The following is a 24,313-nucleotide window of genomic DNA, read 5'->3' on the forward strand; positions in this document are numbered from 1 at the left end:
TCGCGACGAAACGATAGACTGATAGACTGATGGTCAGCTTCCGTCGATCAAATTTATTCCATCCTTTTCGACCCGATCGAAAGCCGAATGCACATCGGGATCGGGAGATCTAGCAATAGCTCGGGAGATGGGTGTCGAAGAAAGAACGAAACGAGATCTCACCCCGTGGAATTCGAGGCGCTTCGTCGCCGGCTTTAGTCTCTAGTCGCGTGTCTTGACTTTTTCTGCTGTGTTCCGTCAGATCTATCGTTTAGGTATGTGTCATGGCAACGTTAGCTTCGGCAAGAAATAGATAGCCACCAGAGGATTGTTTGTTGGTGACAACAGTTAACGTTAGGCTCGAACGAAAGAGCGTGATTGTGCTGTCGTTGGGCAGTCGATTCTCTCTACTGTTCCACCTTTGACTATGTATGCAGTCGGATACTGGAGCAGTGCAATCTGCGATGCCCGAAGTCTTGTCTTTTCCCACTTCTCAGGCCGGTGTGCCGAAGAAATACCAAACGTTTGGCTTCAGCTACTATCGTTGAAGTTGAGCGGGTAGTGTTTATGTCGGGGACTACGACGTGGAAAGAGACCCCTAAAGCACATGATGAAATTGGAAATTCTTTTGCGGTCCGTCCGATCAACGACGGACGCGGCTAAAGAGCTTAGGAGCCGTACTTAGGGTTCGATAGCACTTTCGTGTTCGTAAAGGTCGGCTCGGTCCTTACTCCCCGATACATCTTCTTAAGGTCAAGCTTGATGAAGCCGAAAAGCTTGTCCTTACTGGTTTCGTCAGGCTGCATTGGTCATCCAAATTTTCCCACTTGACCTGTAAATGCTTTTACATATCCAAGCATCATTTGAAAGTTTCAACCGCATATTCTCTGATTTTATGGGTCTAAAGATAAGACTTCTTTTGCGTAGGACTAATGAGAAACCAACAAAGTTTCTTGCTAATTGAGCTTCTAGATGGTACGAGGCCATTGGCTAAGTTGGCCTAATGTCTTCTGTGTTCGGCATAGCCTAAGCTAAAATCATCTACCTCCTTTTTTCTTTCGATCCTTTTCTTCCTCTTTTCTACATGGTCACGACGCATACGCTCGAAGCATAAGGCAATCTCGATGACAAATCGTAGTTCGCGGCGTAATGTGCTTGTGACCACGATGGAGAAAATCAGCTCATCTCCTACGGTCGCTCCAAGTGTAATTTCACCTAATAACGATAACAGAAGATAGGAGGAGAAGAGTAGAGGGTGCTGAAAGGGGACAATGCCAGCCGCAAAAGAGGGACTAATCTTTGGATTCCATAAGTTGATATCCACCAATGTGAAAGAACGGCTCATCACATGTAATTTTGGAAAAAAGGTCAGAACTCTTGTCCTTTGGGAATGATCAGTCAGTCCTGTAAGGGGAGTTTCATCCTCCCCTCATACAACCTAGAAAAAGAACTAATCATCCGTTCTTTTTATCTTTATATGCACTCATGAAGGAATCGAGTGGACCACATCATAGAACACATGACATTGATTGGAATGTAAGACCTACTTATTTTTGGACTCGTGATCTTGGGTCTGCGCCATCATTGCGTTGGAGAATACTATGATATGGAGAATAGCCAAAGATGGGGACGGACAACAACACCATCTCGGGATGGCCATTAAACCCATGAAAGATTATTTTTCGATAAGTGAAAGAGTGGGGACGGTTGATCAGCGGTAACAACCCCCTCTCGGTGTTACCATAAGGATCTCTGTTCGGTTTGAACCATAAATATTCCGCACCATCTGTGATTTGAAGGTCCGAGGTTGGCGAACCCGTCACCGCAGTTCCATCCAAGAGTTTGATAGAAGTACGTCTAAGCAAATTTATTCAATCTAAATTAACAGCCTTACAAAGCCTTTCATCTCTCTAATATATACAAAACGAAATTAAGGGCATCTGAATTTCAAACTTCTGCGAAAGAGTTTCATGTGCCGGACGGCTAAAATGACAAATTAACCTCCGATGGTTATGATATGGACCAAATCGTACGTCTTTTCTTTGACACGTATTTACCACGTGCTCCTACAGTTCTACTGATAGTAACAGAAAGCGACAGGTTTTTCGAAATGCACGATGCTATTCTTTATGCAGAGTAATCCCTACCATTATTATCCTGGATTGATGGGCCAAATTGGAGAATTTCTTCGAAAGTCGCTTCCTCACATCACCATGAACCATGAAAGTCAATGGTTGGATGGATGTCAACTAAAGATGAGTCGATAATCTGGAAATTTTACTTCCTAGATCTGCTTTGCAGGAACTAACCCATCAAATTGCAAGGAATGTGCCATAGCTACTCTCTCTCTCTTTCTCTCCGCGAAATTTTACGTGGGTGTCACTATTTTTTTCGTAAGTAAATAAAAGATACGTCAAGATTGCTTTACGGAATGATGTGACAAACTTCTCTATGATATTAAAGATAACCCATTTGTTTAAATGTCTGCTCACAATTTAACACAGTAGCGTATTCTTGACCTCGCTATGCCTAGCATTATTATTCTCGGTATGAGTAGCTCTGGTCTAGCGGGAATGAATGAGTTATAGGGATCTGGCCCCATCTTCTTCTTTCCTTTTCTCTAAACATATCAATCAGCCTTTTTTATCAGTTTGAATTCAAAGAACACTTTCAATACTCTCCACCTGACTTGCATGGAAGTAATCTCCGTCCAGCCCCCAAGATATTCCAATGAAGAATGTTTTGGGCCAAAGAAAAAGCAGCACCCACCATTCAAATTTTCTGAAACCCTCCATTATTATAAACAATAAAATCCGAGAGCTCTTCCACTAATTCCAAAGTCGAATAAAAGAATCGGATCTACGCCTGTTCAGTTCATCTGCAGCACCACAACTACATGGTGATCCTGATCAAGCAAAAAACATTTCTTGACTATATGTTAGAGAGCCATGAACAAAATTGACCGAAACGATATTTACAAGTTCTCCGACCCGGGAAAGGAACGGAATAAAAAGGAACATATATACCAGTCAGTTCTTGTTGTGCTTCACTGCATTGCACCTACCACATATGAACATCGAAGGAACATCCTCATCGTCCTCAATACCGGCGCACAAGGTATGCTGCCACACCTGACAAACATCACAAGCCACCATCCTCTCGCCATCGTCGTCTCTCGCTCCGCACACACAATCCACCACCCAATTATCTGTCCCACCTTCAAACCTCAATTCACTTTCCAAGTCTAGCCCTTGCCCTCTGACCAACACCTCCATTTGCGACTCCAGAACACAATGCTGCACTTGCTGATCATCGCTCACCTGCATTTCCCAAGCTTTCACTTCCCTCACAATGAACTGGTCCATTATGATGTATGTGTCCCTCAGTGCTCTCTGCACCGCCAGCTTGAGCTCACCGGTCGTCGCGCACTGAGGGACAACAACCAACTCGCCTGGCGGCAGTGGCCGTGTCAAATGCGACACCAACTCAGCGTAAGTCGGCATGACTCTGCACGTGATTCTCGTAAACTTCTCGTCCTTTGCATTTGCAGATTTCCACTCCTTGACGAAGTGCTTGCTGTCCAGGATCACCTGGGTAGCCAAACTCACAGGGTGGGAATCCGGGTAGCCAAACAAAATGTTCTCATACAAACACAATAAGTCCTCATAAATATCAAACTCTTGCTCTACAACTGGAGAACGCGAATGCAAACCATCTCTATCTTCAAGCTTTTCTGCCTTGCAAGCTTCTTGAACAGTAAATACCAGAGTTTTGGTTCGTGGGTTCATCTTGCGACGAACAATTTGACTGCCCACAATTGTGCTGTCTATGTTTTTTATGACGAAATCAATTAGTCCAGTATCTCCAATATAGAGACGGACAGCATCTCGCAATTCTTGCCTGGACATGCTTTTGTTTCCTTTAACATCTGCCTGGTGTTCTTTCAAAGTGTTGACTATAATTTTAGCTGCATGCTCCAACCTTTTTGTTGGCCATCTAGAATATAATTCTGCGACAGGAAGTGCGGAAATTAAGGATGTATCTTCTGCAGAATTATCATCAACTGGGCTCTTCTCTTCATAGGATCTCGAGATATTAGCAGACAGTGGTGGTGCAATATCATCAATTGTATTGAGCTGAAGAGGTTTTCGACTGTCTGTAACCATTTGCGATTCAGAACAGACAGCAGGGTATCCTTCCACGGTAGTCTTTTTCTGGATCGGATGTTTGTGATTGAAAGCAAGCACAAACTGTAGCAGGTCGCTGATGGTGACCAATTGAGACTCGCTGGCATCTTTATATTTACGTATGATTTGCCGAATTGCTCTGCCATGGCTTGTGTCAATAAAGTCTTGGACAATTGTATTGAGATCTAATGAACCAAGAACTTCAAGTGCTCTGTTGTATTTGTCTTTCGTGACTCCGAAACTTCCAAGATTAAATTTGTAACCCCATTTCGCAAACCAAGAGCATCCATACGCAAGTCCATACAGCAACCGAAGGTCCATCGAACCCTTCCTCGACATATCATGGACTGTGATTTTCCTAACAGTAGAAGCCCAAAACCAATTAGGAAAAGCAACAATACAACATCATCCTATCTACACCACGTAACATTCGATTTGATGCTCGCAAGACTAATATTCAAATTCACCTGGCTCGAAGAATCGCACAGATTCGATCCCACAGGTCCATCAATTCTTCGGCGCGAATAGAATGAGAGCCCTCCTCATTGCCATTAATACAGAGAAGATGCCCGAAACCGTTGCAGTGAATCATGCCATGCAAAAGATGAGTGTCAAGCTCGAGTATGTCTCCATTCATGGGTCTAGTCCATTCACCCTGTCGGGGAATGATGAAGTGGTATCTCCTCTTGGACACGAAATGGTGACTCCAACCTTCAAAGCCCGACAAGACGCCGATCACAAACCAGTAAATTACATATTCGGAAATCAAGAAACGAAAACTCAAAATCCTTCCCCAACCACGTTCGACGAAATGCACCCCCGAACCAGTACCAAGAACGGAATTCCAAAACGATCTCGATGCCGCAAGAAAACTCAAAAACCCTATCCAAAGAACAAGAATCTAGAAAACCCATTTAAAAAAAAAAAACAAAACCCAACCCGCGAACAGAATGAATCGCAAAACGCAGAAACCGCCGATCAGTACTCAAACGGCCACGACATACAGAATTCCCGGAAAACTGATCGAGAAAACCGACTCACCGACGCATCTGCAACCGTCGCAGAAGGGCCGCGGGGATCCCCGGACGTCCTCCTCGACGGTGTAGAGCGGGAAGACGACGCCGACGCCGCCGCCGCCGCCGCCGCCGACGAAGTCGGTGCGCCAGGTGGGGCTGGCGGCGACGGCGGCGCGGTCCCGGGGCTGGGCGCACTCCCGGAGGAAGCGGCGGACGTTGTCGCGGAAGGGGCCGGAGAAGTCCGCGGAGAATGCGGCGGGGGGCGGGGGGGAGGGGGTGGGCCTCCGCCGGCGCTTCTTGCAGGGGTCGGGGTCGGGGTCGGGGTCGGGGTCGGGATCGAGCACGGTTCTTGGCATTCTTGCCATCGTTGGTGGTGGTGGTGGTGGGAGTGAGTGTGTCTGTTGTTTCTTTCTTTTATGGGGGACGATGAAAAAAAAAACAAACACACGCACGCACAACAAGAGAACTAAGAAAGTGTGCGATCTTTTTTCGAAATTTTTTCAATTTTTTTTCTTTTGTGGAGATTTTGCGGAATTTTTGAAAATTTCCTGCTCTTTTTTTTTTTCTTTTGGTCATTTCAATTCATTTCGATATTATTATTGTTATTTTCTTTTGGGGATTTTTCTTTTTTGGGATTTTTTTTGGGGGTTTTTGTGGATGTCGTGTTGGATTGAAAAGCCCTAAATTGGCGGGAGACTCCGGGGTTGAGGAGTGGCAATTCGGTAAATTTCGGGGGAGGACAGAAGAAAGAGAGAGAGAGTGGCCGAGAGTCGGTGGTCGTTGTTGTTGTCGTGTCGTCTTTTTGGCGTCTTTCGTGAGATTTTTATTGAGGCGGTTTCGGCGCGGAGGAGGGGTGCCGTTTTTCTCTTGCTGGTCATGGCGGTCGGGGTTGGGGTGGCCGGCGGCGCTAGGACAAGGACGGTGGTCGGAATTCGGGCGGGGCGTTTAAAAGACATGGCGATATATCCAGATAAAAACGAGCTCGTAAAAGAATTTTTTTTTTCTCTCTCTCTCTCTTTATATTAGGTGGAGTATTCAGATGGATCTGAACGGTGGATATGAATATCGACAAATCGTCTCGTCCAAATGTAATCTTGTAATGTTTGTACTTATAGAATGGTCTTGTGGCTCCTGAGACCGTGAATATAAGATTTGAGACAAGATTTTTGCTTCTTTTTTTTTTTTTTTCCGAAGGATAGATCCAACCGATAGGATGACCTGATCCGAAGTTACGTCAGCATGTTTGATATCCAAAGATTGAGATTAGCCCTGTTTCCCTATTTTCTCTTGTCTTGGGAGCGAGATCACGGCATCCAATCTTGAGGTAGTGACCTTAGATTGAATGTCTCTCGTCTAGCTCGGCGACATGTACGTGGCCGGCAGTAGGGAGCGACCTCTGTTGAGCGAGCGTCCGAGGTCATGTCTCTGGGGCCGGGTTTACAGGGCAAAGCACGAGAAGAGACGGGTGGTTGGGCACGCACGGTGGCGGCCGGGGCTCGTCTTAATCGGGTTGCTGATGCGTCATTAACGTGACGGGGGTCAATTCACTCCATGAATTTGCATTAGGCATGATTCCAATCTTGAAAAAAAGAGCACAGACATCGTTGCTGAAGTTTGGCTAGGCATGATCTCATTCATGCCTCTGGAAGCCTGTCCGAGCTCGTCCGAGCTCCACGAATCTCTGCAAAATGATTTGTATGGGCTCGTATGGCTTGACAGGTTTTAAGAACATTGTCATGAGTGGATTTGTCGACGTGACAAAATACATGCAATACGAGTCCTGAAAAACAGGGCAAGAGCGGTACCAAACCAACATAAACCAGAGAGTTTCCGAAAGAGCGCAAAACTGCCGTTTTGAACTCCATATAGCCATCCTTCTCTCTCTCTCTCTCTCTCTCTCTCTCTCTCTCTCTCTCTTGTCTGAAGGTTTCAATTGGTTCCTGATAGATTGTCTTAACACCAATTTGCAATGTCGGTGAGCGTTCGATTTCATGTGCTCTGTCTTTGTTGCTTCTTCTGGTTTCACCTGATGCATTTGCTTTTCCAAGCATTCCCATTTGCAAGCCTATGTTCAATCCTTTTGTTTCCTCATCAAATTCAATGTCTTCCTCGTCATACACTTCCTAAAAGGATCAACCCTCCTCAATATTGATCTCGATTACACTCGCGATCTTATCCACCATGTCACTCATAACATAAGTTCCGTCCCGACATCGCTTTTGTCATCTCACAGATTGAATACGTTAATGTTCTGTGTTTCCCTTGAATATGCAGGTCTCCGATGATAATGCAGAAAGGAAAAATGGGTCAGTCCCAGAATCCATCATGACACCAAACTGGACAATAAATGTATCCGAGGTGCGTTTAGTTTCGCCGTTCATTCGCACGAGATTTTGCAGTCGCATAACAAGGGTAGTTGTCGGAATATACTAACATCGACGCGTATTTATTACTGCATTCTCAAAGTTTTCAAGACGAAGGCTTGTTGCCATTTTTTTACGATGATCTCATTATGGGACGATCAATGTATTTAAAGTTCTTCATCTGTTTATCGTGCTCTTCCACATTTTGTAGATAAAGACGATCAAGGTCAGCAACATTTCTCCGAATGTTTCGGACCGAGACATTAGAGAGTTCTTTTCTTTCTCCGGCAATGTCCAGTACGTCGAAATGCGAAGGCAAGAATTTAAGTTCACCTCGTTGGACAAGAGAGAGTCCTTATGCGCAAGAATTTTCTTGAGAATGCACTAGAATGGTGATTTTATTTGCAGAGAATCAGAATCGTCTCAACTAGCGTACGTCACTTTCAAAGAAGCGCAGGGTGCGGACACAGCAATGCTTCTCTCGGTGTGTACTCTAAACCAAAGTTGCGATATATAAGCCATGGATGAACAACTTTAGTTCGAATCTGTCGACACTTCGCTCGACGGAATACTCTGATGTATATTCTCCTGTGTTTGGCGCCAGATAGAATTCGGAAGTCGAAAGAAAGATCGCGCCGATCGATTAGATGTTACGATACGACATTGATTGCATTACTGTCTATTGATTGAGGGTGAATACTGAGTAGATTGATTTCAGGGCGCTACGATGGCTGATCTTTGTGTCAGCATAACACCTGTTGATGATTACCAGCTCCCCCCAGAAGCTCTGCCCTCCACACCAGTAAGATCATGTTCTGTTTCAAATTCTTGGAGGCTAAACGTTTTGTGTTTTAGTGATGTTTCCATAGATGGTGATGCACTTGGTATATTTCCTCCGTCATGGCCCGCTTATTTTGCGAAAAACTAATAATTTGAAAGAGATTTTATCAATTTTTAAGTGTTTGTATGACTTAAGAAAGTAAGTTAATGGAAATTCGTTTATTTGTGTTTCAAATGATACAAACCATCATCATAAATAAGATGATATTTTTCAAATTACTCATTTTTAAAATTGCATTTGATTTGTCAATGTGAAATTCATGTGATTTGAATTTTGATACGAAGGAGAAGAAACCAACCATTGGTGGTGATGCCATCAGAAAGGCCGAGGACGTGGTGAGCTCGATGCTAGCGGCGGGCTTCGTCCTCGGGAAGGACGCGATCGCCAGGGCCAAGTCCCTCGACGAGCAGCACCACTGGACGTCGAGCGCGTCCGCCGCGGTCGCCTCGATCGGCGGCAAGATCAACCTGGGCGAGAGGCTCGGCGCGGGGACCACGGTGGTCGCGGGCAAGGTGAAGGAGATGGACGAGCGGTTCCACTTGTCGGAGATGACGAGGTCGGCGCTCGCGATCGCCGAGCAGATCAAGGCGGGCGGTTCGACCGAGAGCTCCGGCATCATGAGCAACCGGTACGTGTCCACCGGGGCTTCCTGGGTGTCGAGTGCTCTCGGGACAGTCGTTAAGGTAGCCGAGGACGTGACCAACATGACCAAGGAAAAGGTCGAGAAGGCCGAGGAGGATAAAACGGTAATTTCGGGCCAGGGAGAGGCTGGGAAGGGAAACGATGCTGCTGCTGGTGCTACCCAAGTTCATGTGGATGGGTCTTCAGGGGGAGCTCCCATTGTGCCACTTGATTCTAAGGACGCTAAACTTGGGATTATATGATGGGAGGGCTATTTCGTCTTTTCACATTGCGCTCCTGGGGATTTCATCACTTGTTGTATAGACTATAGTGCCGTTTGACACAGGTTTTGTGGGTACTTGGGTTTTCTTGGACATTTGGGTTGTGTACTATTTAGCGACGCGCGCTGACGACGGCGATCTCGATGACCGACGGGGGCTTGCCGTCTCCTAACTGCTTAACCCGTATTGATTGATTATCTCGTGAAACTTTTCTACCCCGAAAGTTATCTCGCCTCTCTCGGATCTAGTTTCTCTGGCCGCTGCCGATTGATGTCGCTGTTGTTTGGCTAAACCTAGAATCGTGTACGCCTTTGTGCCCCATGCAGTCTTCTCAGCACGTTCGTTTGCTAGCTGTCTGGTGGATTTTGGAGTGGCATTAGTAAATCGAATGACTCTATTCGTACCTTTTAACTGCGTGCATCCGGCAGGGACTCGTCTGATTGGTACCTTCGAATGTTTTGAATGGAGCTATGCAATGGTGTGGGGATCGTTAGGAACAGAAGAAGATTCTCAAAGACGGGGGTAGTCCTTTACATGTACTTCGAGATTTGCTGCAGTTTAAGTGGCTGATGAGGATGCACATGAACTAGGAGTAACTCCAGTTTCAGCAGAAGATATTACATCCCGAGGGCGCGTTCGGCAGCCTGGATAAGATTTGGGGGATGGCCATATCTCTTCCGTGAGAGCGACCATCGCTACCGTGGTCGACACGGTCAGACGACCCTTGCCATGGAGATAGCCGTCCGAAATGGCGACCGCCACAAGCGGTGATCGTGTTGGGTTGCATAATTGAATAGCTAGGCCTTTCTTATCATTTCTATAATCCTAGTTCAGGTTACATCCAGTCACTTACCAATTAAAATATCAGATATAGCATATCCTCCACATTTCTCATCATTTCTTATCCTAGTCCCAATTCTTATCTTAACTATGAAACGGGACATGATAGTTTGAGTATAAATGGCGATAGGGGTGCACATCCTCGTGGTTACTCCGCTCATTTAATCAATCTGCTTGGAGTATTGTGGGCAACCATATTGTTGTTCTTGTACGTGACATCCTTAAAAGTTGTAAAATGTGATCAATTACTCTGATATTTGAGTAATTTCACAAATGGTCATTAAACTTTTAGGGATGTTTGCAATCCAACCATTGAACTTTCATTGTCATCTAAGGAGTCAAACTTTGATATTTTTGCAATTGATGTATATTGACTAATACCAACCCAAAATTCCTGCCAAATACTGACACGAGGAACACCTCACCGATTCACAGGCGCATGTTGCCTAGCCCTAACCAATGAGGGCGATGCACCGGCAAGGGCTAAGCGACCCTCGCCATTTCCAGCGATCATTTTGTAGTGATGGGGTCTCATAGCCCTCAAACAAGGCATCGCCCTCCCATGATGAGAGCCAGAGCGCCCTTGCCTGCCACTGGTGAGGGTCACACCACCCTCGGTGATGGTGGAAAGAAGCAGCATTACCCACACATGTCTGCTACTCTATTTATCTCTTCGAATTTGGGTCCAGCAAACCCCCATTTGAACACGTCGAAGGCCGCCGCATCCTTGCCGCCTTCCGGGCGGGGTTAGGCCGTCGAGCATCGAGCGAGCCCCTTCACGTTCTCTCTTTCGCTTTGCATAGTGCATACTCCCTTTCTTTCTTTCGATTGCCAAATACGCCCCGATATGTACGCTACACGTCCCAAATTTGGCCACTTCACAAGCAATTTGACGGAGTCGAGTAATAATTGACGATGGATGAAGGACTGTATTGCACAAATTACAGAAGAGCAAGGATTAAATGGAAAAAAAGATAGGAGGACGATGACGCAAACTTTAATGATTGAAGGACCGAAACTGTAATTAACCGAATCTAGAAGCGTGTCTCGCAAATGCTAGGGTTGCGCAACGTTCGCCTATTATAAAAGCCGGGGCTACCTTTATTAGACTGAACGAGAAAGTTGTCGGCTTCATCTTCAGCTTCTGCTTCGTCTGCTCGGCCGCTGTGAGCTCGGTCCTAAAGCCTAGTGGCTCTGTTCCTCGTCGAGTTTACCTTGCATTTGTTAGCTCCGCTGTCTCATCGCTGGAGAAGTTACTCGGGTTCCATTGCATGCTTTCGGAACGTTGTCAACTCTTGATGCTGCGGATGATGCTGTGTCTGTACAAGTGTGCCATTGATTTCTTCACTTCTGTTCATGACTTGGGTTTGGACCCTTTTTGTCGTTCTCCCCTTTTGCTTCTGGAATTGATTGTGGGTCTCTTCATTTGTTTGTTTTCCCCCCCCTTTTCTTTTTCATTTCTTGATGAGAAATTGCCATTGATTGCGGGGACTCAAGTGTGGTTGCCCGCATTTGGTGTTTATCTGGATACATAATTGAGAACGGCCACTGTATGGTTTGCCTCTGTGATGAATTTGCGATACTTTCGTTCTTCCGACATGTTTCGTGAGGAAAAAGTTTTGGAGACCTGAACTGAAGAGGCATTGATGAGTGATTTCTATTGCATCTGTTTATGTTTTGTTTTGTTTTCTGTTAGTACAGGGCGGAAGAAAGCTGTAGTCTTTGTTTTTGTGTTTTTTTTTTGGTCAAAGTAGTCTTTGTTTGCAACAAGTGCTTTTTGCTTGATTACTGCCCATCTTCGTTTTGCTTTGATCATGATTTACCTTGATCTGTTCTGTGGCTTTTAAGGGGCATCATTTGCTCATTTGAACTTGAGACAGTAGTAGTAACGCCTCTGAGGATGACCATTATATACTTTCGTTCTACTGAAATATGTCATGTGGAAGAATTATGGAGACCTGAACTGAAGAGGCGTTAACCATCTGTCTATGCTCTTGATAGGGCTAACTCGATTGCTTCACTTTTGTTTTCTTTCCAGTTTTTCTTCTTTGTCATTGCGAATTTCTCCTTTTGTGGGGTTCTTTTGCCCAATGCGAAATTTTTCGTGAGAGGTTTAGTTCCCAAAATGGAAGTTCCATACCTTGTGTCTTTGGTCTTGGTTTGACACCTTATTTCTGGATGTGTTCTCACGACTACATTGTTTAAGCTGTCGTTTCAAAATATTGTTCCTCGACTTTCAAGTTTCAAGTGGCCTAATTTGCTCAGATGAGTGTTTTATTCCCTAGGAATTAAGGAAGGTAACAATGCCTCTTGGGATGATTCTAAAAATACTTTCGTTCTTCCGAGATGTTTCATGCGGAAATATATTGGAGACCTGAACTGAAGAGGCATGTTGAAATCTTCTTTTGTTTTCTTCTTCCTCCTTTGCGGTGTTTCTCTCATTGACAACACTTCTTTTCGTTTCTTTTTCCAAGTCTGTATTAAGGGCTCCATTTTACCTAAGTTTGTATGGGCTTGATTGCTTGAAAAGGAACAACTAGTAACACTAGAGAAAAGCGATATAAGGCTTCCCTGTTTTACGCCTCTGATGATGATTATGACAGAACTTTCGTTCTTCTGAGATGCTTCGTGCGGAAAATATCTGGAGACCTGAACTGAAGAGGCATGATTTCACTTAGTGATTAATGATTGATGGCCTTCACTTTATAGTTACAATTGCAATATTTCTTTCACCTTTTTCCCAATTGCCTATTTGCATCGAGCCATGAACAGATGCGTTCATCTCATGTTTGGTCTTTGTGGTCGCATTTCAAAGTCTAATTTAGATTGCTGACTGTGGAGAAAGTTTGAAGCTCCTACTTAATGTCCTACTCAGTGTTCTTGCTAAATTGGTTCGTTTAATACTTTCAAGAAGTACTTATAGATGTTGCCTTTGACTTTTTTTCTTCTTTAGACAAAGCAACACCTGTGATCTTTAAAGGTTAATTTATTTTTTGGGTTAGTTCCTTAGCATTGAAAACTATTGTTTCTAATATTAATCCGTTCACTTGATTCTATTTTGTTGAATTGCAGTCAAAATTTGTGCAGCAGCACAAATTCCACGAGTATTCTCTGGTCACCTGTGAATTGTTTGTTTTGGTTATGTAATTAGCTTCTAGTTCAGCTTCTAGTTCAGCTTGGGCACTTGCAACTTTCTCCCATATTCAATCTAGATGAGGTTATATAATTGAGCCACTTATTCCCACTGTTTTCTTTTTTGCGCCCCATCTCTGATAAGCCATCTATTTTGGCTTCAGAATTACATAGGTAGCAGTTTGAATTTGAAGCGATTCTTGAATATCTGAGATATACATGGATGATGGGGATGCTGATTATCAACCAAGACAAAAAAAGAGTTACGGTAGCCAATGTTTCTTGCCACTCTTTTCGGTTCTTATCCTGTTAATGACGTGGGTTTGTGTAGATGCTCTCAGGTTCTATTTTCTTTTCTGAACATGGCATTTGCTAGAGTTACATCCATTTGGCCTTAGTTATTCCAAAGTAGGGTGATCGGTTTTCGGATGGGCTGGTCCTCTGCCAGGAACCGGTAACCAACCCTATGGTTCCCGGTTCCAGAATCAATCAGTCCGGTCCGGTTCTCTAGAACCATCTCACATTGATCTGAAACGAAGGAGACGTGCTTGCTTTTTTACTTTTGAATACAAAATAGAGTCCCAAGTGTGAGATCTCAGATCGACTAGTGAACAGTGTTGGTTCCAAAAAATTAGAATCGGGAAATGGATTGGAACCGCTTGCAATTGGCCGGTTTGGTCCGGTTTCCAGATTGAAACGTGCTCCAGAAGACTACTCGCTCTTTGAGAAAGCTACTAAAGCGCAGATCCCCATTTAGCTATCGGAGACGGCAATTCTAGCTATATTTGGTTCATGACATCCATTTAGTTCACTATTACGTGGTGCAGACATTTGATTCAAGATTTGGCTCTTCCTAAGCGGCACTGTTGTCAACTATTATAAAGCTGCGTGACTGGGTCTAGCCCAGTGTCTGTTGTGATGCTTGGTAGCTTATGATGTGATATGCACTTTGTGGAGTTTTCTACCCTTGGTCTCACACAAAAGGACTGAATTAGTGTGGTGATTGTGCCTTTAGACATCTCAAGTTTGGAAACAGAAATTCATTTGTTAAATTTTTTATGTTCGGGCACAAATTTGCAAAAAATTGTTTTCAGAATTAATTTTGAAACAGAATCAAGAAGCAAAAAAAAAGTAGTTTCTTGATTTTTGGAATAATTTTTTCATTTTTTATTCTTCTTGGTTTTCTTCTTCCTTCTTGGTTTGTTGTTGTTCTTCTTCTTGGCCCGCCGTCGGCCGTTGGCGACTGGCCACAGGCTAGGGTTGGCGAGGGTCTTCCTCGCTGCCTGGGCGAGGCCGACCTTGCTGCCTTGACCCAGGTCCCTTGGCGACCCAGGCGAGGGACTTGGGTCACGACGGCGAGGGCTGCGACGCCCTGCCATGGCAATGGAAAGGAAAGGAAAAAAAAAAAGAAAGAAAGAAATATCAAAAAATTCAAAATATTATTAATAAAAAGGAATTTTTTATAGTTATCAAACGTATTTCTATTCTAAGAATAGAAATTTTGGACAGTTACCAAAAGCCTTCAAATGCTTAGAAATTGTTTTCGGGTACAGAATAAAAAAGAATCATTTCTGAGCAGAATCAGTTTCCGAGTTTAGAATCAGTTCTCGAGTGCAGAATCAGTTTCCGAGTACAGAATTATTGTCATGTGCACCCTTAGTAACTCAATACTAAATGGTAATTTAATGGGAGAATAATTGATGGGTCGTGCTAGTTTAGTTTGGTAATAGAGTCAATTAATGTTAGGTAGGCGTTCAAGTCTATGTTCCTAATTTTTTGAATCGGGAACTAATCGACGAGAAGAATGTGAAAGACCTTTACTTAGGGTTACGGCTAAATCGATTCAAAATCAATTTGATTTTAGGTTCCCCGGTAGAATTAGGTAGTGAACCGATTTAGGCTAGTTCTCAAGAGAATCGGACAAGTCTCCTTGTGAACTGGCTTGTACTAGTTGAGAAAAGCCAGCTGAACCGGCTCAATTGCTCACCCCTAATGTAAGGGGTAGCTAACCAATGCCATTAAAAGTTTGTAACTCGATAGGAGAGTTGATCATTTTTTTTTTAAAGAAAAAAACTCTTCAACTTCTATAAGTAATTTAAATGAGTGTTGGTAATTCAAAATTAGTTGATAATATATTATATGATATAATTTAGTAATTCAATCTAATTTAGTTTGAAATTTCATATAAATGATAGCAAGTTTGAGGCATCAAGTAAGTTATGCAAATAAAGTTGGTTAAGTTATTACAAAAATTACCGATTTGCAAACTATCAAAAAAGTGGATAATCTCGTAGAAATGATGATAAGTCACAAATAAGTTACCTTAAAATAAGGTTACCCATAAATCATTTTTGCCGGCAGTGTTTTTGTGTTCACCAGCACCTTATGATAATTACTATTACAGAAAAGAAGAATATGTATTTTTGGACATGAGGACAATAAAATTATGGTCAGTGAAGATCAGTGTGGATTTTAAAAAGAGCGGATAGGTACCTCCACTGCTAACAAGGATGAGATCTCTTTTGATCTCAAAGACCCTTATGATCATCATCATAAACAAAGGTGATTCAGTAACTTTCTCAAAAGCAGATATCATTGTGAATACTCTCAATTCAATCTAAGCAAAGTCAGATGTGTAATAGCCAGGAGCTGAAAAGATATATAAAGAGAGAGAGAGAGAGTAAAGATGGTATGATGGGCACAAGATTAACAATTAACATGCATGAACTTTTTTTTTGCGAAATTACACTTGAAAGTGCTAAAATTGTCTCCTCATCACTTACGTATCTTGCTTTGGATCCCTTCATTTATACACATGTTTTATGTCTCTATTGTGAGTATACTTTTTAAGCGACTGCACTCGCTCCTACACAACTTATGGTAATTTAAATGAAGAAGAAGTAAATTCGGTGTTCCTGACTCGTGACGACAACCGTAACCAAGCAAACATCGCCGGTCGTCGTTCTCCATCGCCTGTATCACGTGCTCCGAGCATAGCTGAATCAGGGCCAAGACGAATCATCAACATATGGATCAGGGGCATATCGTGTCAGTGTTATGAAAGTTGGAGGAGGCAAAGCGAAATGAAATAAACTTTCCCAAGGACAGATTGATGAAGATTGGGATATCCAGGGGCCCAAAAACAACCTTGCATCTTTTTCCCACTAACTTTCCTTCCCTGGAAAACAAAGTTGAAAAGCAATAATGTAGGGAGGCCACTGAGCCGACCCTGTCGTGGACCAAGTGACCACACTTCTCCCTCTCCTTCTTCTACTCCTCCTTCATCATCTTCGGTGGTCAATTCAGTGGGGCGTGTGGCACTGCACTGGAATCAACGCGAGGACCCGACCAGTCCTAAAAAAAAACAAAGAAGCCATCGAATCACCACCTATCCTTTTCATTTCATTCCCTCCTCTTTTGAGCTTTTCCTTCTTGGTGCGTGTGGATACCGCGTGGCATAGGGCGAAAAGCAGGCAAAAAGCAATCACAAAAGTGGACGCAATAATAGACACGCACCAGGATAAAGAAAGGGAAGGGAAGGGAAGGGAAGGGAAGGAGGAAGGGTGATGATCGCCATTCCCATTCGGGGCAAAAAAAGTTTGCTCCTGCTTTGGACTCGTGCCTCATATGCCCGAATTCAGATTCCAATTCGGAAGCTGGATCGTGGGGAAAAGGCGTGTGGTGGGTGTGTGTCTGCAGAGGAAGAGTGTAATTATTTTTGATTTTGCAGAGGCTTTCTTAAAGCATCTTTTCTCATGTGATACATCGCTGTTGAAATCCTTGCATAGCGGGACTTGTTCCTACACTACATGAATATTGACAGGATAAGGGAAGGGCCTGATGTTTTATTTCAAAGGTTTTGGCTCAGAAATCGCGCGTCGGTAATAACAACTCGAGTGTTCTTTGACAGATTATCGAAAAGTTTGGCTTTGTATCGCGTATCGATGCGATCGGCTCTCAAGTAAATAGAAATTTCAACTCGTGCATATCGAATTCTTCTCCTGTAATCTGTTCCTAATTTCCTACGTTCTACCCAACACTTGCATCTTGAATTTATTGGGAGGACATTCTCTCAAAATGATGACAAATTTAACCCATGCATAGCTCTGGGTGGGGGTGCTGGTATAGGTACAAGGTACAGAATTCTTTTTTTTTTTTTGGTCGAAAAAAAAATCAAAAATTTTCATGGAATTCACTTTCATGGAATTTTTGTTCAATTCAAGTCAACCGTATCAGATAAAATCAAAAATGGGTCAAATTAATCGGCACGGGAGGAGAAAAATGCAATGTACTTGGCTGCTATGTTCTTCAGTTTTTCAGACCCACGAAAGCAACTTTACTGAAAAAGCAAAATAAAGTAAATTAAAATAAACTTCTGGAGCTGTCTCTTATCACTTTATCAGACTGTCCACATTGATGAAAGTGAAACTTTATGCCAAACCCTAATTCAAAAAAAGAAAATTTATCATATATTCTAATTCATCTCAAGTAAAAAAAAATTTGCTCTAGGGTAATTATCGTGGGTCAGAAACTTGGTACTCGATGCATGACACTTTAGTCTCTTTCAATAATTGCTTCCCCCTCATTATTAAATCAGGTGAGCTAATGACTTTTTCCTTTCCTTCTTCTCTTTTGGCCCTTTCATGTCCCTCCTATTCGTGGAACGTGAATTCACGTGGTCATGATTAGGGATATGCAAAAGAATCAGAAATCGCCCTAATCGTCCGGAATTGAATCGAACCGGCCCACAACCGGTGATTCCCAAGAAAATTAGTCCGGTTTCCGGTTCCAATTTAGTAGAATCGGTGGGTATCGGTCCGATTTCCAATACTAGGTATGTAACCCCCCACTCACCCGCCCATTCAGATCGGACCGGTAATATATATAAGAAAAAATGCTGGTTGCTTTGAACACTGATTGTTCTGCGCTGTTGCAACGAGAGGACGAAGAAATGCTGGTCCTGCATTCTGATTTGGTTGTCGAGGGCCCTTAGCCCATGGAAGGCAGCATTTTGCTGCTTCACATCTCTTAGCTCTCTTGAATCCATTTGCTTTTTTGTCATTTTTTTTTAGACTGCGAGGTTGGCAGTAGAGATGGAATTTGCGTGTGATGCTGCTGTTCTAGTTAAGAAATGGTGGATCCTACTGGCCTGGTCAAGAATCAGCAACCGTAGGATCTTCCTTCAATGAAGTTCACAAAGAGAATCGAAAACCTCCCTACGTTGAATACGAGGAAGCATTACTCCGAGGTTTTTGTTGTGGCCAGTTACAAATGGTAATTGACTCTCCTCGTTGATTGCGCGTGTTAAGTTTATTGCTTGAAAATTTCTTGCTTTACTTTCACGTACTGGAAAACAAGCCACTAATTGCGTGAAGCTTGGTGGGACCGGGTTCCATGGACCCCGAGAGCCGGACCGGACCTGCAATCCGGTCCTCGGGTGGGTCCATGGAACCGACAGGCAGTTATTGATTCCAATTTTTTGGAACCAATCTTTAGTGGGCGGTTCCCGATTTTAGGGTGGGAATTGCCCATCCAAACCATACTTACCCCTAGTCATGATCAACTCCTAAATTAAGACTACATTATCCAAGAAAGATGACACTTTATTTTTAGGATTCTCCGCCAAAAAAATTTCAAACCGGCGAACATGTATCACATTTACTCCGTCACAAAAAATTCCAAAAAAAATCCGTATTATACCTATAAAGAATCTAAAGGCCGTCGGCTTCCATGTAACATCTCCGTTAAATTGACGACGTGGAAATACACGTGACAAACAATTCGGATGATTGGTGTGCAACGTGGATACAAGGTGGAAATTAAACACAATTAGGTCTGCTAAACAACCTCATTTTTTTGAAATGCCGCATCTAAAGGAAATGAACTGAAATTGGGAAATCTGCTAAAATATGCTGATTATGCCCTAAGAGTTCCTTCACATTTTGAAAATTCGCTGAAAATCCCTAATTTTATCCTAAAATTTTGGTACATCTTTCATGGGTGTACCTAGTTTGAAATTTTTCATTACGCTAAAATTAGTTCAGGATAAAAGTTGCGTAATATACCGATTTGAAATTGGCTGTATAAACCGTTGTTTTTTAATTCTTATTCGAGAGAAACGCACATGGTTTTATGGATAAATTGTCTGAACGGGAGGCATAATGAACTATGATGACAAAGATGGAGATATTTTGTACAAATGGGAAGAAACCCACATGTCTAAAAAGCATGATAGCAATGATTTCCCATAGGCGTGTGAACGTAAGCTTTTGGAGAATAATTATTGATGGCATATAATAAAAGAAATAATTGTTTTGCCATGCTTTGTCTTTTTTATTTTTTGGGTCAGAAAATAAAAAAGAGTAAACAAGTTTAGTCCCCATGACCTTTGAAAATTATTTGAAGCTTTGTAGATTAGGAAAAAAATGACCAAGTGATCATTTTCATGTGAGATGTTGAAGATCTCTATTTGGTCAATAAAAAAGAATGGAGATCTTTGAGGGCAAGATTCGTTATATCTCCATCATCCTCAAATTCGTCATGTAGACTTTGATGTTACTAAGAGAGAATTTCAGGGTACTATACGGAAATATTTTGTCGAAATGATCAATTACAACTCTCTACCAATGGAGGGTTTTTGTTCCAAGATAAACTAAAAAAAAAGTCTTGTTTTGTTTTCACGATCATCATGGACTATCTCACATTATGTACAATAGGCACGGACCGGACCGGACCGAACTGATCGGTTCTGGGTAGTTCCCGAAGGCATCGGTCATGTTCCCGATTCCAATTTTTTGGAACCGGTGATTTTCGGTGTAGTTTCCAATTCCATGTGTGGAATTGCCCATCTGGACCACTCGGATCGGATCGATTTTTTTAAATTTTTTTTACAAATTTGTAAAAAATTTGTAATCGAGCAAGTACGACTTTTATCCTCTGCTCGTCTCCTATCGTATCACTTCCTAAGTCTTTAAGTTCATTGCAAAGCATCGATATCAAATTTGCACGGAACATGGTCGTTTTGATTACCCTCATAATGGACTCGTACGCATTTTCTGTTAACCCATACGAATTCCCATATTGGGTTTAACATCCTTTTTATATAGACCTTGCAATTGATTATAGACTACATGTTTAAAAAAAGAAAACAAAACATGTCATTGGTTTCATTGGCTTATCTGGGAACCGTACCGGACCGGTCCAATCCGATTCCAGGACTAGACGGTCGGGTTTCTGACTCCTGGGTGGGAACCGGATCGCCCGAGAATCGATCACCTCCCAATGTACGAGGAGGGCCCTTTTAGCACAATCGAGGTCATGTTCCAAAGCACGAAACCCTAGTCATGGACTCGCAGGGCGAGAGCTTGGTCGCCTATGAACGACCCCTCCATTTATTCAAAGGCGTCTTCGTAACGTGCTAAGCATAGTCTTTGATTTCGATAAAAAGGAATGGCGGCTCCCATTTGTCATTCTTTTGTTGTTAAGTAATCTCACATCCATATTGAGTAATTGCAAGAGGACACCACCTTTTTCTTCTTCTTTTGTTTTTGTTTTTAGGGTGGACCAAAGGGGGAGATAATGTCTTTTCTCCGTTCATACCGATAATGCTTTTCTTTCGACCTTCGGAAGAGAGTGTGGCCTTGTGTTAGGCACACGCCATTAGCGACCGGTGACGATGACTCGTGAATGGAATGAATATCCAAAACTTTGAGTTCCGCTATTGTCTTTAAGTGGTGGACAAACTCGATACAGAGAACACGACAAACGACTGCAAAAGTGAACACGTCTTTTGCAAAATCCTCCCCTACCCACGCCCGTAAAACATGCGGGCCCCTATCAATCGATTGCCCGCCCCTTGCTTTTTACCAGGGAATCTGTCAGGGCAAAAAGAAAGTGAAAACCCTAGAGCCTTTACAATTCATATATGGGCTTACTCTATTATATGGCATGTGATAATGAATGGGTTTGTTTTATATTAGCGAAATGAGCTATATTACGGTGAGACTTAGCCTAGTGACAATCTTTCTGTAATCTTAAACCCAAAAATTTCATAGACGACACGAGATTTTATGATGATTTCTATATAGATCGGTCAAGCTAGTAGCTTTACTTTATCTTGGTCATGCGATCGAAAAAATGAAAAAAAAAGACTCTTATTGACTATTGAATATAAATAATTTATTTTAAGATCCACTCATTATTTATGGCATGACGCATGGATATTATAAAATGAACTTAGCGTACTTAATGGAAGTGGTGTTCCTAAAAAGAAATGCCCGAACCACGGGAAAAGTGCTGAATAAGTCCTAAACCTTTTGGGGTGGTGCCAATTTAGTCCTAAACCTATTTTTGGTGCCAATTGAGTCTTAAACCTTTTGATATGTGCCAATTCAGTCCTTTTGGCCGGATTTTGCTGACGTGGACGTCGGTTGGCCGGCGACCGGTCACCGACGCTGACGTGGACAAAATTTGATAATATTTTAATATTTTTTTGAATTTTTTTTTCTTCTCCCTCTTCCTTCAGCCAGTCGCCGGAGCAGGGATCGGCCGGAGGCCAGAGGCCGGTGAGGCTCGCCCGGCCCTCGCCAGATCCGGCGAGGTCGGGCCTTGCCTAGCCACCGGTGAGGCTCGCTTGGCCCTTGCCAGACCTCGCGACCTTTGGCGAGGGCCGAGCGAGCCTCGCCGACGGCTGGGCGAGGCCCGACCTCGCCGGATTTGGCGAGGTCGACCCTCATTCGGCCATGGCGAGGGCCGGCCGAGCCTCGCCAGCCCAGCGCGAGGCTCGCCCTCGCCGGCGACGGCGAAGGCGAGCCTTGCCATGGCTGGGTGAGGTTGGACCTCGCCCGGCCCGTGCGAGGTGGACCTCGCCCGGATACGGCGAGGTCGGGCCTCGCCTGGCCCTCCGGCGAGGCTCGCTCAGCCCTCACCGGAGGTCGTGAGGTCTAGCGAGGGCGGGCGAGCCTCGCCGGCGGGCGGGCGAGGCCCGACATCATCGGATTTAGCGAGGTCGACCCTCGCCCGGCCATGGCGAGGGCCGGGCGAGGCTCGCCAGCCCAGCGCGAGGCTCGCCCTCGCCGGCGTCGGCAAAGGTGAGCCTCACCATGGCTGGGCGAGGCTCAACCTCGTCGGATCTGGCGAGGTCTAGCCTCGCTCAGCCGCCAGCGAGGCTCGACCTCACCAGATCCGACGAGGTTGAGCCTCGCCCAGCCATGGCGAGGCTCGCCCGAGGCCAGCGAGGTCGACCTCGCCGGCCTCTGGCCTCTGGCCGGTCGCCGCTCTGGCGACCGGCTGAAGGAAGAGGGAGAAGAAAAAAAAATTCAAAAAAATATTAAAATATTATTAAATTTTGTCCACGTCAGCGCCGGTGACTGGTCGCCGGCCGGCCGACGTCCACGTCAGCAAAATCCGGCCAAAAGGACTGAATTGACACTATATTAAAAGGTTTAGGACTCAATTGGCACAAAAAATAGGTTTAGGATTAAATTAGCACCGCCCCAAAAGGTTTAAGACTTATTCAGCGCTTTTCCCCCTAACCACCTTTTTCTTAATTTGCATCCGGACAAACGCACTAATTAACAAAACTCCACACTCCCTCAGCCTCTATATAATGCCCCGCTCACTTGTTCTTCATCACTTCATCTCTCAAAGCTTATTCGATTGCTCCTTCTGTCGATAGTTTCTTCGTGCTAAAAAATCGAAGCTGGTGTGATAACATCATGGCCGCGAATGGGCATCCGGACCTGGAGAAGCAGAGGCTGCTCCTGCACGATCACGAGGAGAAGCACTTCACGTCGAGCGAGGTCGTCCGCGACATCATCATCGGTGTCTCTGATGGCCTCACCGTCCCTTTCGCCCTCGCTGCCGGCCTCTCTGGGGCCGACGTCACCTCCTCCATCATTCTGATTGCCGGCGTCGCTGAGGTCGCGGCCGGCGCGATTTCCATGGGACTTGGAGGGTACTTTTCCGAGTACTTTGGGACCTGATTAATGATATGCATGCCCCACTAATATTAGCGTTCCCTTTGATGTGTTGAATAGTGTGCATAACTCAATGATGCTTATCATAATGTAATGGTAATACGTGGGTGCAGGTATCTGGCAGCGAAAAGTGAGGCTGATCACTACTATAGAGAACTAAAGAGAGAACAAGAAGAGATCATCAGTGTGCCGGATATAGGTCTCTTTACCCTCATTTCCCAGTTAGGTTTATCATCATATAATCACTTGAAGGTCGTATCTAATGGGAGTTAGTTTGCATTTTTATGCGATAATGCTAGTGTCATGGGGTGATGTCGATTTTCGGAGAAGGAGGCTAATATTTCCAGGATTTATGTTGCAGAGGCCGCCGAGATCGCGGAAATATTGGCGCAATACGGGGTCGAGCCCCACGAGTACGAGCCAGTTGTGAATGCCCTGAGGAGGAACCCCGAAGCATGGCTCGATTTCATGATGAAGTAAGCCATGAATCGATCAATCTTTCCCTCTCTCTCTCAAGTTGCACTGACACCTGAAACTTATAAGGGCAATGGCCAAAAAACTTTCATCAGGTTTGAACTAGGACTCGAGAAGCCAAACCCCATGAGAGCCCTGCAGAGTGCAGCAACCATCGCCTTGTCGTATGTAATCGGCGGGATGGTGCCGCTAATGCCGTACATGGTGATTCCAATCGCTGACAAGGCCGTGCTCGCCTCTGTCGGGATCACACTTGTTGCGCTGCTCATCTTCGGCTTCGTCAAGGGTCACTTCACAGGTGACCGGCCTTTCCGGAGCGCCCTCCAGACTGCCCTCATCGGCGCAGTCGCGTCCGCAGCCGCTTATTCCATCGCCAAGCTCTTCAGATCTTGATCTCATGTTCAAAACCGCCGGCCCTTTTCTTTTTTCTGTTTCTTTGCTTTTGTGAAATGGGTGAGCTCTTGTGTTGTCGCCGTATGACTTGGTTACTCTTCACTCGTTGTTTCAACTTTGTTTTCGATGAGTTAATGACATCTGAGTATGTTATGGCTCAATCGAGGAGCTTAATAGCAATGTCAAAATGGCCCATGGCTTCTGTTTAT

The 24,313-nt window shown here is 44.1% G+C and overlaps 3 protein-coding genes, 1 long non-coding RNA gene and 4 other non-coding genes across 8 annotated transcripts; 7 read left to right on the plus strand and 1 right to left on the minus strand.

Annotated features, from left to right (window-relative positions):
* Nucleotides 1-2,756: 2,756 nt before the first annotated feature.
* LOC115686882 (PHD finger protein At2g01810) lies at nucleotides 2,757-5,471 on the minus strand. Its single transcript, XM_056304998.1, has 3 exons — nucleotides 5,208-5,471; nucleotides 4,634-4,877; nucleotides 2,757-4,524 (listed from the first exon to the last, which is right to left on the minus strand). The coding sequence occupies exons 2-3, from the start codon at nucleotides 4,801-4,803 to the stop codon at nucleotides 3,009-3,011; spliced, it is 1,686 nt and encodes a 561-aa protein (XP_056160973.1). The 5' UTR covers nucleotides 4,804-4,877; nucleotides 5,208-5,471; the 3' UTR covers nucleotides 2,757-3,008.
* A 1,630-nt stretch (nucleotides 5,472-7,101) lies between these two features.
* Nucleotides 7,102-7,860, plus strand: LOC130137484 (uncharacterized). The gene is made up of 3 exons (XR_008815910.1): nucleotides 7,102-7,157; nucleotides 7,457-7,540; nucleotides 7,757-7,860. It is a non-coding gene; the product is annotated as an uncharacterized LOC130137484 (long non-coding RNA).
* An 88-nt stretch (nucleotides 7,861-7,948) lies between these two features.
* LOC115686883 (binding partner of ACD11 1-like) lies at nucleotides 7,949-9,399 on the plus strand (the record flags this gene model as incomplete). The annotated part of the gene is made up of 3 exons (XM_030612300.2): nucleotides 7,949-8,029; nucleotides 8,264-8,347; nucleotides 8,671-9,399. Coding segments are annotated over 3 exons (765 nt in total), but the record flags the coding sequence as incomplete, so codon positions are not given.
* A 2,288-nt stretch (nucleotides 9,400-11,687) lies between these two features.
* LOC115686920 (small nucleolar RNA Z159/U59) lies at nucleotides 11,688-11,770 on the plus strand. Its single transcript, XR_004006393.1, has one exon. It is a non-coding gene; the product is annotated as a small nucleolar RNA Z159/U59 (small nucleolar RNA).
* A 248-nt stretch (nucleotides 11,771-12,018) lies between these two features.
* LOC115686916 (small nucleolar RNA Z159/U59) lies at nucleotides 12,019-12,101 on the plus strand. Its single transcript, XR_004006390.1, has one exon. It is a non-coding gene; the product is annotated as a small nucleolar RNA Z159/U59 (small nucleolar RNA).
* A 332-nt stretch (nucleotides 12,102-12,433) lies between these two features.
* Nucleotides 12,434-12,517, plus strand: LOC115686918 (small nucleolar RNA Z159/U59). The gene has a single exon (XR_004006392.1). It is a non-coding gene; the product is annotated as a small nucleolar RNA Z159/U59 (small nucleolar RNA).
* Nucleotides 12,518-12,708: 191 nt separating this feature from the next.
* Nucleotides 12,709-12,792, plus strand: LOC115686917 (small nucleolar RNA Z159/U59). The gene has a single exon (XR_004006391.1). It is a non-coding gene; the product is annotated as a small nucleolar RNA Z159/U59 (small nucleolar RNA).
* Nucleotides 12,793-22,853: 10,061 nt separating this feature from the next.
* On the plus strand, nucleotides 22,854-24,312 carry LOC115686849 (vacuolar iron transporter 1-like). The gene is made up of 4 exons (XM_030612262.2): nucleotides 22,854-23,215; nucleotides 23,351-23,436; nucleotides 23,599-23,713; nucleotides 23,807-24,312. Exons 1-4 carry the CDS (start codon nucleotides 22,977-22,979, stop codon nucleotides 24,102-24,104), a joined length of 738 nt encoding a protein of 245 aa, XP_030468122.1. The 5' UTR covers nucleotides 22,854-22,976; the 3' UTR covers nucleotides 24,105-24,312.
* Nucleotide 24,313: the final 1 nt, after the last annotated feature.

This window comes from Syzygium oleosum, unplaced genomic scaffold (assembly GCF_021117445.2).
Source record: "Syzygium oleosum isolate NSW1041296 unplaced genomic scaffold, Sole_v2.1 Sole_v2.02, whole genome shotgun sequence".
Taxonomy (NCBI): domain Eukaryota; kingdom Viridiplantae; phylum Streptophyta; class Magnoliopsida; order Myrtales; family Myrtaceae; genus Syzygium; species Syzygium oleosum.

Coding starts and splice junctions, on each gene's coding strand:
- LOC115686882 (XM_056304998.1), bottom strand. CDS start 4,803: ATGAATGGAGACATACTCGAGCTTGACACTCATCTTTTGCATGGCATG. Junction 4,525..4,633: donor TGTGCGATTCTTCGAGCCAG/GTGAATTTGAAT, acceptor TTCTACTGTTAG/GAAAATCACAGTCCATGATA.
- LOC115686849 (XM_030612262.2), top strand. CDS start 22,977: ATGGCCGCGAATGGGCATCCGGACCTGGAGAAGCAGAGGCTGCTCCTG. Junction 23,437..23,598: donor CATCAGTGTGCCGGATATAG/GTCTCTTTACCC, acceptor TTTATGTTGCAG/AGGCCGCCGAGATCGCGGAA. Junction 23,714..23,806: donor TGGCTCGATTTCATGATGAA/GTAAGCCATGAA, acceptor AACTTTCATCAG/GTTTGAACTAGGACTCGAGA.